The sequence below is a fragment of the Balaenoptera physalus genome, assembly GCF_965194825.1.
Source record: "Balaenoptera physalus genome assembly, chromosome: 20".
NCBI classification, from domain to species: Eukaryota; Metazoa; Chordata; class Mammalia; order Artiodactyla; family Balaenopteridae; genus Balaenoptera; species Balaenoptera physalus.
Genome location: NC_138901.1, coordinates 53,782,273 through 53,796,290, shown reverse-complemented (window position 1 = coordinate 53,796,290; position 14,018 = coordinate 53,782,273). Strand labels below are relative to the sequence as shown.

The 14,018-nt window shown below is 55.6% G+C and overlaps 1 protein-coding gene and 1 long non-coding RNA gene across 4 annotated transcripts in view; one reads left to right on the top strand and one right to left on the bottom strand.

Annotated features, from left to right (window-relative positions):
* PITPNM3 (PITPNM family member 3) overlaps positions 1-5,259 on the bottom strand; it is a 93,205-nt gene extending 87,946 nt beyond the window's left edge. The window contains exon 1 of one of the 2 annotated variants that reach the window (XM_082443829.1): positions 3,692-5,259. Coding sequence is in view for 1 of the 2 variants with exons in the window: in XM_082443826.1 (XP_082299952.1) it covers positions 2,933-2,954 (22 nt within the window). In the remaining variant the exon portion in view is untranslated. Of the gene's footprint in view, positions 1-2,932; positions 3,035-3,691 lie in introns of those variants that run through there. The other variant, XM_082443826.1, reaches the window with a different exon arrangement.
* LOC309651324 lies at positions 5,260-14,018 on the top strand. 2 transcript variants are annotated; one of them, XR_014258001.1, is made up of 3 exons: positions 5,260-6,109; positions 9,096-10,874; positions 13,787-14,018. It is a non-coding gene; the product is annotated as an uncharacterized lncRNA (long non-coding RNA). The 2 variants fall into 2 exon arrangements; XR_014258002.1 differs by having other exon boundaries at positions 5,273-6,109; positions 9,096-9,150.

The following is a 14,018-nucleotide window of genomic DNA, read 5'->3' as shown; positions in this document are numbered from 1 at the left end:
TCTGCACCGCACTTGACGCCTGCAGCCGCAGGTAGCTCTGTGCTGTAAGTTGTCATTTCCCGGCCCCTCCCCACTGCCAGCCCTCACCTCCCTACTGCAGACTTTCCTCCCCAAGGTAGGCCTCTCTCCTCCTTTGTCCACTAGACAGAGCACTCCCTCAGGGCAAGACCAATGGCTCTCCTCCTCTTGCCTTTTCTCTCAAGACTGGACACGAGGCACCATAACGATCCTGTTCTGTGTGCTGAAATCTCCCCAGAGATTTGGTAGTCGCCCGTTGGAGATCCACCCTCTGCCCTTTATCCAGTCCTTTCTAGGACTTGATTACATTTTCTCTTGTACCTGGGTTCTCCTGGCAGCATGGAAGTCCTTTTCACTGCCTTCCTTCAGCTCCTGTGTGACACAGTTGACATGGCCATGGCTGGCTGCTCAGGCTGTGCCCTGCACAGGTCTGGGACACCTTCACTAGACTACAATGTGATGACCTTGGAGTCATGCCCTGTGGTGGCCCTGAGGCCCAAGCCCCTATCTCTAGTCAGTGGCTCCCTGGACCCGTTTTAGACGGAACACCTCACAGGTCAGAGAGCACACTCCCTCATTCACAGACCAGATTCTCACAGCCTTCAGCCTCCTTTGGTTCTAACAGCACCCTCTCCCTGCCAGAGTGAAGGCCTGATCATTTCTCACTGACCATCAGCCTGTCCATCCGCGGTAGATGGTCCTGAATAGCCACCCCTGTGTGAGTTACAGCCCTTCCTTGGGCCTCAGTTTCTCTAGCTGTAAAGAGAGGGACTGGGGCTCCTACCTCCGAGGACTCCCTCTGTTCTAAAGCTCACCAGTCCATCCTACACAGATTTTGACATCCGTGCACACATCACCACAAGTCGTCTTCAAGTCAGCGAGCTTAGAAGCCTTAGGAAGAGAAGGGACCTTTACAAAATGCAAAGGAGCCTGGAAGAGCTAAGAAGAGGAGGAGCGATCCCCTCTTGCTCGGGTCAATCCCAAAGGCTCCTTGGGGCGGCAGCTGAGTGTGGGAGGGAAGAGCCTGGGCGGTTTGATCCACAGAGGAGGGCAGTCCGTGCTGCCCTGAGGGAAAGGGCCAAGCACGAAACTGCAGCAGGAAAGACAAAATGTTAAGACACCAGGCACTGATGCTCGAAGCAGAGCAGTTTTTCACCCGTCACTGGAACGAATTCCCACGGACTCTCAGTCTAGAGACCAAAGGACCCACAGACCAAGGTGGAGAGGCTGGAACCGCATCTTTGTTCTGTGAGGGGGGCAACCTACGAGGGTAGCAATGGAGAAAATCTAGTACTCGGAGTCCTTACAGCCTGGGTCTACATCTAGGCTCTGCCCAGACCCTCTGGGCCACCTGGAGGGAGCTATTTCTCCGAGTACCTGTTTCCAGATGTTTTAAAAAGGGAAGAGTAACACTTCCTGCCTCCCGGCATGGCTGTGCACATTGCCTGGTACCTCGGACAAGCAGCAATTGTTAACTGCTGTTGTGATGACAGTGCTTGGGCAGGTGATCTGTGCAAGGGGTGTGCATGCACTTGCACACACACAGGCAGCAGAGGCGCGGGGGCAGTGGGCGGGACACACACCCTGCCATGTGCCCTATGGGAGGAGCGGGGGTGGGTAAGGACCCAGCGAGACAGCCTTTCCCAGCCGCCTGGGGGGGGGGAAAGGGGAGGGAAGTGAGAAAGGGGGTGCTTAGATGTGTTCCGTACTTGCTGTGTCTCACACAACCAGCCCCACCCCAAGGGGACTCCTCAGGGACAGAACGGGAGTGTATTCTCAGGCATCCAAATCACACACCCAGCATATGTACAGGGGCATCAGACCCGGCCCTTGGTCAGGGCAGCATTTGTGGGGTAGCAGTGGATTTACACACAGCCCAGCGGTATCCAGCCCAAGTGTGTGCAGGGGCGAACTCACACTCATGCCATCACTGTCATCGCTGGTGGGTAGAGGGTGGGGTTCGTGCCAGACCAATGCCGAGTCCAAGGGGATGGCATGGCACCTGCCAACGTCACAGGCTGGGTGTGAGTTCACGGTGGATTTACACATGCCAGCCTCCCAAGCCAGCCCTGCTGTGTCCAGGCTTGCAGCCACCGTCGTTCCGCCACCCTCCCAAGGCACCATGGGCCCAGAGAGTGCAAACAGGAGCAGAGTCTCCACCACCTCCTGGTCCCAGTGCCCAGCTCGGGGCCTGGCACAAAGCAGATGTTGGTGAATGAACGTCTGGCTGAATGAATGAACGAATGACTAACGCCCACTCCCTCACATCACGGGCCACACGGCCTGTGTCTGGGGGAGGGCAGAGCCCTGGGGACCCCAGAAGAGGCCCCGCTTCAGACCTCCGCACCTGAGGCTCTGCCTCCCAGGGTCCGGGAGGGGGGAGGGGGGGAACGGCTCACTAGCCGGTGCGGAGCGGGGCACCCCTCCTTCCCCAGAAGAAATCTGGGTCTCCTGACTGAGCTGGGGGCGGGGGGGGGGGTTGTCGCGTCCTGGATAGAGCGAGCGGCCGGACAAGGGGGCGCGTCCTGGTTGGCGCTGGGGGGCGTGGGATGGCGAGGCGGCCGCGGGACCTCGCCTTCGGTCCCCGCGCCCGGCTCTGCCCAGGGCCTCGGGAGGGCGGCGATCGCTCCCCACCGCCGGGCTGGGCAGAGGCGCCGCAGACCTGGCCCTTTCCGGCGGGGCCGCGGCGAGGGGACGCGGTGTCCCACGAGGTGACCGGGGGCGCAGGAAGGGCGCGGGGCGCGCGGAGCCCCCTCTCCACGCTCCCGGGGGCCCGCCGCGCCGCCGCCCCCTCAGCCCGCCCGGAACCTCCGCCCACCTGCGCCGGGGGCTCACCTGGGCCGGCGGCCCCCCCTCGAGACGCGCGGGTCCCTCCCCCCGCCGGCGGCCCAGCCCTCCCGGCGCCCGCCCTCACCTGCACGGCCCGCCTTGGCCATGGCCCGGGCGGCGGGCTCCGGCGGCGCTGCCCGCTCTCCTCGCGGCTCCCAGCCCGGCCCCGGCCGCCCAGCCGCCTCCGGCCGCGAGCGGACTCCGAGCGCCGCGCCCCGCGCCCCCGCCCCGCTCGCCGCGGCCGCCGCCACCGCAGCCGCCGCCGCCTCGCCGCTCCCTCCCGCTCCCTTAAAGGCGCCGAGCGGCGGCCGCGCCGGCCCCCCCGCGCCGCCGGGGAGGGACTGACGGAGGAAGGCGCCCAACGCCGCCCCCGCGGGCCCGCACCCCTGCCCGGGGCCGCGGCCGCCGCTCCGAAACGGTCCGCTCCGAGCCCCGGACGGGCGCAGAGACGCGGAGGCGCTGCGGTCCGGGCGGAGATGCGCACGCGGACCGCGAGTCGGGGGCGAGAGCCACTGAGACCGGGCGCTAGAGACAGCCCTGGGGCCGAAACACCGACGGGGAGAGGGGGAGAGAAATTCGGAGGAGATTCGAGATCCTGGCACCTGGAGAGTAACAGAGAGCAGAGAGGAGACAGAGAAAGGAAGGACGGGCAACGGGAGGCTCCCGCGAAGCCAAGAGGGAGGTGTCTCCAGGGGTCAGAGGCAAGAGGTGGACCCCTCCATCAGCGCCAACTCCAGGCTGTCATTTCTAGGATCCACAACCTGGACCTGAACTAGCTTCAGAGGGGAAGGGATTTCTGTGCCCTTAGTTCTAAAGGAACTTGTAAAATACACGTAAAGCCCACCTGGGATTCCAGGCTGGAGCAGTCTGGGGAGGCCAGGAGCCTAGCTGTGAGCAGTAGCCCCCTTTGCTTCCCACACCTGGGACGCAGACGTCCTGGTGAACAGGCCCAGCGGAGGCCGGGGAGACCGGGGTTGTGGCTTCTGCCTGGTGGAGGCCGGGGATCCACAGCCCAGCCCCAGCAGGGGGCGGGAGAAGGCCAGCCAGATGGGCGGCCCCAGGGGAGAGCAGTCCTCTCCCTAGCTCAAGGCTGGGCCAGGTCGGTGGGTCCAGCAGATGTCTGCCCAGCCTTTGGCAGCTCCCAACATCCCCAAAGCCGGTTGCCTGGCTCTGCTGCTGGAAAGGGCTAGGGGCTATCTGCTCTCAGATGACCTTTCAATTCCCACCAAACCATCCCTTGAGAAGATGCCCTCTGCTTCCTTCTGAGGAACTGGGAAGGGGTAAAGCCCAGTTACCGTCTGTAGCCAGGCACCCCACACACGCTGTCCCACACCCGCCTTCCAGGGAAAAGGATAATTCCACCCTTAGGGTAGCCAGTGTCCCGACTCCAGGGTCCCATTAGCCCCTCTATGGAAACGGGGCACATATGGTGCTGAAAGGGTCCTCAGTGGGCATTTAGCCCAGCACCCCACCCCCCAGGGCTTTGTCTCCATCCACCAGATCCCCATCAAGTGGCCCTTCAGCTCCTGGTTTATTACATCCAAGGACAGGGAGCTCAGTACCTCAAGCAAGAGTTCTTCCACCTTTGGACACTGCTGACCGTGAGAAGGTTTCCCCTCATTTGAGCTGAAATCTGCACCTCAGATGACCCACCTGTGGGTCCTTCTGGGGCCTCACTCAACAAAACCAAGGGCCCTCTGTCTAAACTCCCTAGTGTGGCTTCATCAAGAGGGACCAACCATCCTGGTTTGCCAGAGACTCCTGGTTTTAGCACTGAAAGTCCCACATCCCAGGGAACCCCTCAGTCCCCAGAGTTCTGGATCCCAGAACCAGACAGCAGGGCTGACCGATAGACAAAATTTCAGAAGCTCCGAGGTTGAAGCCAGAGTTCTTGGCCGGTGTGTGCCATCCGTCACCAGCTGGGAGTGTGTGAGTGAATCCCTGCAGCCTTTCCCCATTACTCGGGCATGGTGGAGGCAGGGACGGCATGAGTGGACCCGCAGTATGCTCGGGGCTTTACATATATCATGTCTTTTAACCCTCAGGCGCTCGGTACATAATACCCTCGGATGTCTTGTATTATCCCCAGTTTACACAAAAGGAAAGGGAGGCTGAGAAAGTTCGGTGCTTGTGGTTATGCAGGATAAATTTAGAGCCTATGTGCTATCCCTTGGGCCTGGTTCTCACCCTTCCCTGCAGGCAGGGCACAGTCAGAGACCTGACTGCCTGGATAATGTCCAGGTTCGGCCACCTGGTCTGTGGGTGTGAGTTGTCACAGAGGAACAATAAAGCAGCCTCAGAGGGGACACACCCGGGCCTGAGCACCTCCTGGGGCCCTTGGCTCACAGCGGCAGCAGTTGACCACAGTCTGGCAGGGGCCCTACGTCCAGGCAGCACTGCGCGCGCGTGCGTGTGTGTATTTCATAGGCAAACACATCCTGCTCAGGGAAGATGCTCCCGGAGGTGGGCACTGAGACCCCTCCCACCTCTCTGTCCAGTCACCACAAACCCTTGGGAGGGGGTGGGTGGGGCAGGTAAGGGGAGATGCCGAGTTGATGGGAGTTACAGAAATCATCTAGCCAGACCCTCCTCCACGCCGCCCCCATTTCTCAGATGAGAAGACAGTGGGCCAGAGATGGAGGAGGCTTGCCACGTGACAACCCACTTCCGGGATCCATCCGTGGCTTCTCCACTTTGGACGTCCACCGCAGCCCCAGTCCCTGTCTGAAGATCAGTGCTGCCGTGTGGATCTGGAGTCCAACGGGGACTATGGGGCCCTGGCCCCCCAGGGCAGCTCCTGAATGTGGGCTGTGACCTGCTACCAAGGAAGTTCTGGCCCTGCCTGCAGATAGAGCAAGCACATCAGGACTCAAGGCCATTAGATTAACTGCTGGGAGTTAACTTCCTGCGTCAGAAGAATTGTCCTTAATTGAAGAAAGGAATAACTAGCAATTTAGAGACGCTGACCTCAGCTGCCTGCAGGAGAGAGAAGCCAGAGTCAGCCGGTGCTTCCTGGGCCTCCCAGCTCTGTGACTGAGAGACGGGGTCAGGGTTCCAGACAGGATCTTTCCTCTGGGACCCGCTGCCCAGACCCTTTCCTCTGCCCACAGTCTGTTCAGCTTCCGCCTCTGGAGTAGCCCGTTGCCCCCCAGGCCCAGCCAAGCACTCCAGCCTGGAGAACTGGGAAAACAGTGCAGAGGCCAATGCTACCTGTTCCCCAGGAGAGTGTGAACACAGGTGTGGATGGAGCGAAGAGGTCCAGGTGGGTGCAGAGAGGGACATGGCTGGGGTGACTCGTCCACAATGCAGACCCAAGGCCTGGGTATCCATCCTGGGCAGGTGGTGTCCAGGCACTGGGAGAGGTAAGTGACCGTCATCAGGAGCCAACGTGGCCCCGTGGAAAGGCAGCCACGCCAGGTTACACTCATTTCCTTTTTGGACACGTTGCAACCGGTGGAGTTCGGTATTGCAGTGCCTGCTGGGCCTGGCGTAGCCGCTGTCCAACCCTCTGATGGTGACTTGCACCGAAGTCAGGAGCAGGACAGTGGGCTGGTTAAGTGACCTACCCCTGTCCTCTGCTGATGGACGCCAGCAGAAGGAGGCCTGGGGCAGGACTAGGGCCAGCTCGAGCCCGGCAGCAAAGGTGCCAGTGCCTCTGCCGGGGTCACGTGGGTCTCTCTCACCCGAGCTGCTGGAAACGCCTCCCCTCCCTGCAGTGTCTCCTGCCCTGGCTCTAGCCTTCTGGGCCCCTCCTCGCTGGTTCCCACACTTTAAAGAAACTTAGGGGTTGTCCACTGCCATGAGTATCGCCCCCAATCACAAAAGCAGCCCTAGGAATAGATGCTTTTCTTTGGAGCCTTCCAGAACAGCTGGAAGTGGCTGGTTTGTTCTCACCATCGTCTTCTCGCACCAGGCTGCCCCCCACTTCTGCCCACCATCCGGAACACTGGGTAGAATGTGCCTTCGCATCTAGAGCTCTTCTTCTTCTCCTTGCTGGGAGCTGTGGCTTATCTAGTCCGTGCTTCCACTTTCAACCTCAAGAAGGGTTAGAACCCTGCCTGTCCCCGTCCCTGCTGGCGAGGGCCCGTTCCCAGCAGTTACACTAATAACCACAGCCTCACGTTCACAGCAGATTCTGTGAAGGAGGCACTGGGTCACCAAGGGTCTCATTTGTGATCTCATGCAGAGGCAGGAAGATTCCCTTAAGATCGACACAAATGACCCCTTAGGTGAGTCCTAGACCCCTCTGTAAGAACCCCTGGCCAGGAAAGAACCCCCCCCCGCCCCAACCTAGTAGACCAAGCTGAATGCTTTACCTTTACATAGACCATGGTCCCCCCCTATGCCCACAAGGGTGGGCCTCAAAATCTAGATGACATTCACATTCCTGCATCCTCAGTATTTTCAAAAGATGCTTGGAGACATCTTGCAGAACCTGTTGAACAAGACCTCCGCTGATTTTACTTGAGTGCTGAGATGACCCGAGGCTCAAGTTTAGATTTTATTTCATCAATTGCTGTTTAGCTGGCTTCGCTGTTCTTCCGAGTGGGGTGTGCTGGTAGATGGGATTTTGGAGAGAGGGTCTGGAGAGGCTGAACGGAGAATTTTTTAAGAAAAGAGGGGGTTGGGTGGAGGCAGCTACATGTGGCCACTGCTCTAAGGGACGAGCTGATTTAAGAGGCTGCCCAGTGGGTTAGCAATTTATCTCCTCCTTCAGCGCTTGCAGTTGGAGCTGTGTTTTGCGTTTGTCTGATGTCAAGACTGTTGAGATTGGCCTCAAGCAAGACGAGTTGTCTTCAAGTTATATTTAGACCAAATACAAATGAGGAACTGGCTGAAAATCTAAAACGCACTGCAAGAGTGGTCCTTGGAGTCTACACTCCTGCAAACATGCATCAGTGCCAGCGGCCCAAAACAAGCATGTACCAAAGCTCCGACCTCAGACTCGTTGCTCCCCTGCCCTGGCCCCCCACACGACATTGTTTGTTTATGACAGATTCCAGAACGCAGAGAAGCAAACACAGGTATAGATGATAAGGCACTAAGGAAACAATAGATCAGCCTGTGGGTCCTGATTACTAATGTAACTGTATTGACGAGGCAGGAAATCACAAGCAGATTATGTAAATAGATTATGTAACAGACTTTATCGGCACCTAGTAGAATATCTACACCTATTAGGGCTCTTGTACACCTTTCTTCAGATACTGCTTTGCTCAGGCTCCACAACTCGGCATGGTCCTTGCTCTGGACCCCTACAAGGTCCCAGCTCTGGCCATGCTGGCTGAGCACCAGGATGGCAGTGCTGGAAGGTCCTGAGGGAATCATCTAGACCCAAACCATCTTTATCTATTATTTTTGTTTATTTCTTTATTTTTGTTTGAACCCGAGATGCACCTAATAGGATATAATAGGATTTAGTATTACCAGCTCATGGCATCTCCTAGCAGTCTCAGCAGAGTCTTTTTTTTTTTTGGTCTCTTTTTGTCCTCACCCCCAGTCCATTCCTCTCTTCCAAATGCTGTGTGCTTTTCCCATCTAGCTTCAGAAGCTCTTTCTCCTGTCTGTGTAGCCTAAACATTATATACCTGCATGGAAGCATTTAAAACATTACATAATGGCACCATGGCTGCCCGTTCTGCTTCTTACTTTCCCCCCTTTAATATTGTTTTCAGATCTATTCATACTGATATTTGTAGATTTGGCGGGTTCCTTTTGATGATAATGTTTCCTAGTGTGATAGGACCTCATCTTGTATCTCCTCATCCCCTCTTGATGGGCATTTAGTTTTCACAGCTCTTCGCTGCTACAGATGCTGCTGCAACAAACATCCCCTGCATTTCCTGGGTTTCTGTGTCAGAGATTCTCTGGGGCACATACACAGCACTGGAACCGTAGGGCCGTTGGGAATACGCAGATTTCCCTAATCACCGCATCAGTAAGCTGCTCGAGAGAGAGAGAGAGAGAGAGAGAGAGAGAGAGAGAGAGAGACAGAGAGAGAGAGAGACAGAGAGAGAGAGAGAGAGAGTGTTCTGCCAATACCCTCATTTGATGGATATTAAGACCGAGGCCCAGAGCAGGGAAAGGCCTTGTCCTAGTTTAGAACCCGATTGTTCTGACTTCCAGCCCAGTCTCCATCCGCTCAGAACACTCCACACTCCCTGTCTCCCACGGAGAGAACAGGGCAGCTGCAGCCTCGTTGAGCAGGAAGCTCGGCCTGTGATACAAATTTCATCTCTCTCCTCCAGGTCCGAGCACAGTGGTACCCACCACATGCCTCCCCAGGAGGGGATGGAGAAGAAGGTGGGCAGTCTGAGCTGAAGTCAGCAGAGAAAGGCCTCCTATTCAACAGGAATAAACCCTGGCAGCCCCCATGGCCCGAGTGTGATATAAGCTCCCGCTGCAGACCTGCCCCACCCTGCCCTCTCCACCGAGGCATCATCTGTACTTGCTGATACAGATCTCAAAGTGTATTAGTCTTAACTCCCCAGAGAGGACCCCACACTGCTGGGGCTCAGGCAGCTGCTGAAGAGAAGCCAAGACAGAGTCATTGGGGGGAGGGAACCCCTGAGAAAGGGTCATTCTGTCCATCCTTCTGCCTCCAGACTTTGCTACAACCTTCAGCTCTCTCTGTTAGGCTAGCTGGGAAGCTCTTCTTCACATCTGCTCTATTTCTCTCCAGCTGTAACAACAACACAATAACAACAATCACAGGAATAGATTTGCTGAGTGACTACTATGTACCTGGAAATGTTTTAAGTACTTTTCATGTGTTACCTCATTTAATCCTTATAGCAACATAATGAGGGAGGCATTATTCTAACCGTCCCCATTTCACAGATAAGAAACTGAGGCTCAGAGAGGCTAGGTATCTTTCTTTAGGTCACACAGCTAGTAAGTGGTTGGACCAAGTATTCCAACCCAAGCCCTAGGATGTCTGTGATTCTCACCTTAACCTCTAGAGAGAAGAAGACAAGAAATAAATAAGACAAAAGCAAGACACAGGAAACTGAGATGCTGAGGCTCTGCCACTAACTCCAGGCACAGCCTCAGACAGCTCACCGCCCTGCCCTGTCTATACTAGATACACAGGTTTCCCAGAACCCTTCCGCTGGGCTCTGACCCCGTGGTTTTCCAAAGCCCACATTCAAGATGCTCTGGCAGGTGGAGAAGCTGAGTCAGCAGGAGTCTCCAGGGCACAGATGCTGCGGCCTTGGCCTGGGCAGAGGCCTCCTGGGGTTATCGGCCCGTATCCCCTGGCCGGATCTCATCCCCTGGCCGGATCTCGTGGGTGGGTGCTGCTGGGGCTATCTATTCTTATTGGAATTTGAATGCTTCAGGTCAGAGTGACTAAAAGGCTGAATTTTACAAGGGTTTTGAAAGTGAATTGACTCCGCTTATTAAAGATATACTAGATTACTCGATGAGCGAAAGGACGCTCCAGGGACTCCAGGCCTTTCTCGAAGACAGAAACATCCCTTTCCGAGCCCAGCCGCTCCCAGTAAACCACAGGGGGAGACATTGCACTGGGCAGGTGCCAATTAAATTACCGGCTGAAGGATAGCAGTCAATCAAGGAAACATCCTGGCCTGGAAGGGCTGCAGGTGAATAAAGAGGCAGTTGTAGAAATGCCCTCTGGTTATTTTATGCAAATCCATTTCTAAAGGCAGGAAGGCAAAGACTACAAGGAAAGTATTCACGGGAAGACTTGACTTTTGGTCATGAAATGTATAAGGGAGAGAGAGGGATGAAGGGTGTTTTGTGCTCCAGAATGTGACCCACAGGACCGATGCCAGGTAGGGGTCAAGACACTGCTTGTTTTCAGACTCAGAGTCCTAGGGGAGTGAGTCCTAGGTGGGTGGGGGCTGGGAGGTTGCTCGTCTATGCCTCTGAGGATGCTGGACAGTTTGAAGGATATCTGGACTCAGGACTGGAGTTGGAAGGACTTCCAGACCCCACTCACCGCATCCAACTCCAGCTCAGCTGACCCAGCACCTCACTGTACAGATGGGGAAGCTGGGCCCCAGGTACTAGGGGTGGGAAGCGGGGAGTCAAAAACAGGGCATTGGTGGCAGAGGGTCTCCAGGTTCATCTCTCAGGGCTCTCTCCTCACGCTCCCGTGTGGAGGTGGAGGCAGTGTCGCTGGCTTGTGGAAAGGAGTCTTTTCTACTCTCTTTGACCCCCTCCACCCCATCCTGCCAGGAGAAGCGGGGGTGTTGCTGGTGCCCAGGTAGCATTTGCTTGCAGAAGTAACACAAGGTCCAGACGGTGTGCATGCAACACGGATGCTTCCTATTGTAGCAGGCACAGACTCGGGCTCTCTTAAGCCAAAGGGAATTTATTGGCGGGCTGCCGGGACTGAGGCTGCAGGGACAGGCTTGGAGAGCAGACAGGAACAAAGGCAGCTCAGAGGGCAGAGAACTGTAAAGCCCAACAGCCACCTCGTAGCAGAACAATTTGGCCTGAGGGTCACTCCCTGCGCCTTGGACAGCCCCACCACTGAGTGGGTTCTAGAGGAGCCTCATCTTTGCACCACTCCTTCAAGCCAGGCCTGATTGGCCAAGGCTGGGACGTGGGAGCACGCCCCAGGTTCCAGCAGTGGGAGAGGGAGCTCTGAGAATCCCGCCATGGCAGGTGGGCTCCTGCATTCCCAGGACTCTATTCCAAGGGCACTGGGAGTGTCGTGCATGAAAGGCTGCATCGTGAGTTCCAAATCACTCGGGTATTGGGGGCTGTGTCATCTCATGGATGACATAGCCCCTGCAATCCCCCAAAAACTCAATCCTGAAGACTTGCCAAAGTTAAGGGTTCCAAAAGTCTTCAGGAGAGTGCTGTTGTCTGCTGTTTAGAGTCATCTGGCACTGGCATCCTCCGTGCACGAGGGTCCTGGTGTGGCCCCAGCAGGAAAGTTCTGGGAAGGGGCTGGATTAACCGCACAACCACATGGAGAGGCTGTCAGTTCTTCCATAGTGCTTTTTAGTCCACGCTGCCGCAGGCTGTATGGTTTTAAATGTTCCAACGTTACAATATTTCATACTTGGGAATTAAGCACAACTATGATTTTCAGAGTTCAAATTATATTTCAAGCTATAGAGAGTAAGATTTAACAACTTGGCCTGAGATTCAGTAGATTTCTGCTCCCCTCCCCACCATGAGTTATTAGAAATTCCTGAGGTGGGGAAATGAGATTTTTTTCTGTGCATCAAAAGGGAGCATGGCCTAAAAAAGTTAGAGGAAACAGTGGTGGAGCTGATGAGCCCCACTTTCACTATTGATTTCCTATCAGACCCGTCCCTGCTCTGCAGAAAAGGGGGTAATAAACCCTCCTCTGTCTACCTCAGAGTAAGAGGTTAGAAAATGCTTTGTGATGGGGGCACAGCTTGTACCTAGACGGCTTCTAGGTACAAGAATTACAGGGGAAGAGGCCGGACCCCAGAATCATTCAGTTCAGGGTTCCTTAACCAGGCATCCAGGCCAGCCTGGATCTGGGGATTGCCAGCCCCGTGACATGACACTGCAGGTGTGTGTATGTGTGTGTAGATACATGCACATATGTGTATGTGTGCATGTGTGTACGCATGTATATGTATGTGTATGTACATGTGTTCGTGTCTGTGTGTGTGTTTTCTGAGGAAAGGGCCCATAGCTTTTTCCAGATTTTTAAAGGGATTTTTACTAAAACAGCAAGAACTCCTATTTCGTCAATCCCTTTGTGTGGATGGGAGACAGGCCCCCTGAGTTAGTGTGGGGAGTCTGGGGCATGTTCATGTCTAACCTGTGAACGATTATGTGAGTTAATTAGAAGCGTTGGCAGAGCTAAGCCCGCATCCCTGTGATCTCCCACGGCAAGGTGGCCTTCCGCCACGCCTGCCACAGGTCACAGGGCTGCAGCAGTGCCCGCCGCCTGGGTCTCAGGCCCCAGCGTGCCCTCCCCAGGCAAGGACGACAGGATCAACACTGACGGGAAGGCTGACACCCCGAGGTCCGGCCTAGATTGTCCTCGCAAAGACCCCACGGCTTAGTGGGCCCTGCATCTGTTCCAAACATGCCTGGAATTTCTTTTTGACACTAAAGTAAATGTTGGCTGGAGAGCCACCTACGTGGCTGACGGAGGCGGCCGGCTTCTCATTGGAGGGCCGGGAGGAAACTCTGCAGGTCTTTGAGGCTTGCCAAGACTCCTCCGTCACACTGAGCAGATATAAAATCCATTACCAAGAGCTAATAAAGGCGAGGAGACCAGGCTGAGGACAAGCCGAGGGCACAGCGGGCCCGGGCGGGTGGGGCTCAGCGGGCTCCCCTTCTGCTACTCAGCCTTCAATATTTGCCCCTCTTGCAGCACCTCCTTCGGATCCCCATTGTTCTCAGTTCAATAGTTTGGGCAGCGATTCTGTTTCTCATTCACTATAAAAGCCCGTCCCTACAGACCTCTCGGCACATTTATTGTGAGGCTGGAATTTATGACGGATTGGATTTCAGAGGAGGGATTGATTAAATACAGATGGAGCACTTGGCAGGGGCCTGGGGCTCCCAGTAGACTCCCCCCATCTGGAAACAGAATAAAGATTAGGAAGCTTGAGCAAGGGGCAATCTGGGGCAAATCCTGCTTTCAAGGGCAGTGAGGGTGGACGTTCTCCCAGGGAAACTGCTTGTTTCTGTTCAAGGGCATCTTCTCGAAGCCGGACAAAAATTCTTTGTCGGCAGGAGTCATGAGCTGCCAAGGCCACTCCTCACTGCCTCAGATGCACTCAGTCTCGGGCACACAGGCTCCCAGTGCAGGCGTCTCAGCTCTGGCTAAACCCCTCTAGCACCTTAGCCTAATCGCATTATATTCACATATGCCCTCCCCTTTCGAGAGCTCAGTCCTTGCCCTGCTGTTCCCTCTGCCTGGAGGGTCCTTCCCCTACTTCTATAATTACTTTAGTTTCAATTTTCTTTCAAGGTCTCATTCAAATGCCACGTCCTCCATGAAGACCACCAGGATTGCAACCTTCGCTCAATAAAAATGAGTCACTTCTTTGAATGCACAACCATGCTCTGTTGCTTCCCTCTGTTTCACCTTAATTTTCATTCTGCTTAACGAGGGTCTGTGCCTTACTTATCTCTGGATTTCCATAGATGTAGTAAACTTTGAATGACTGTTAATGAAAATTAAAATGTGTCTTGTGACCTAG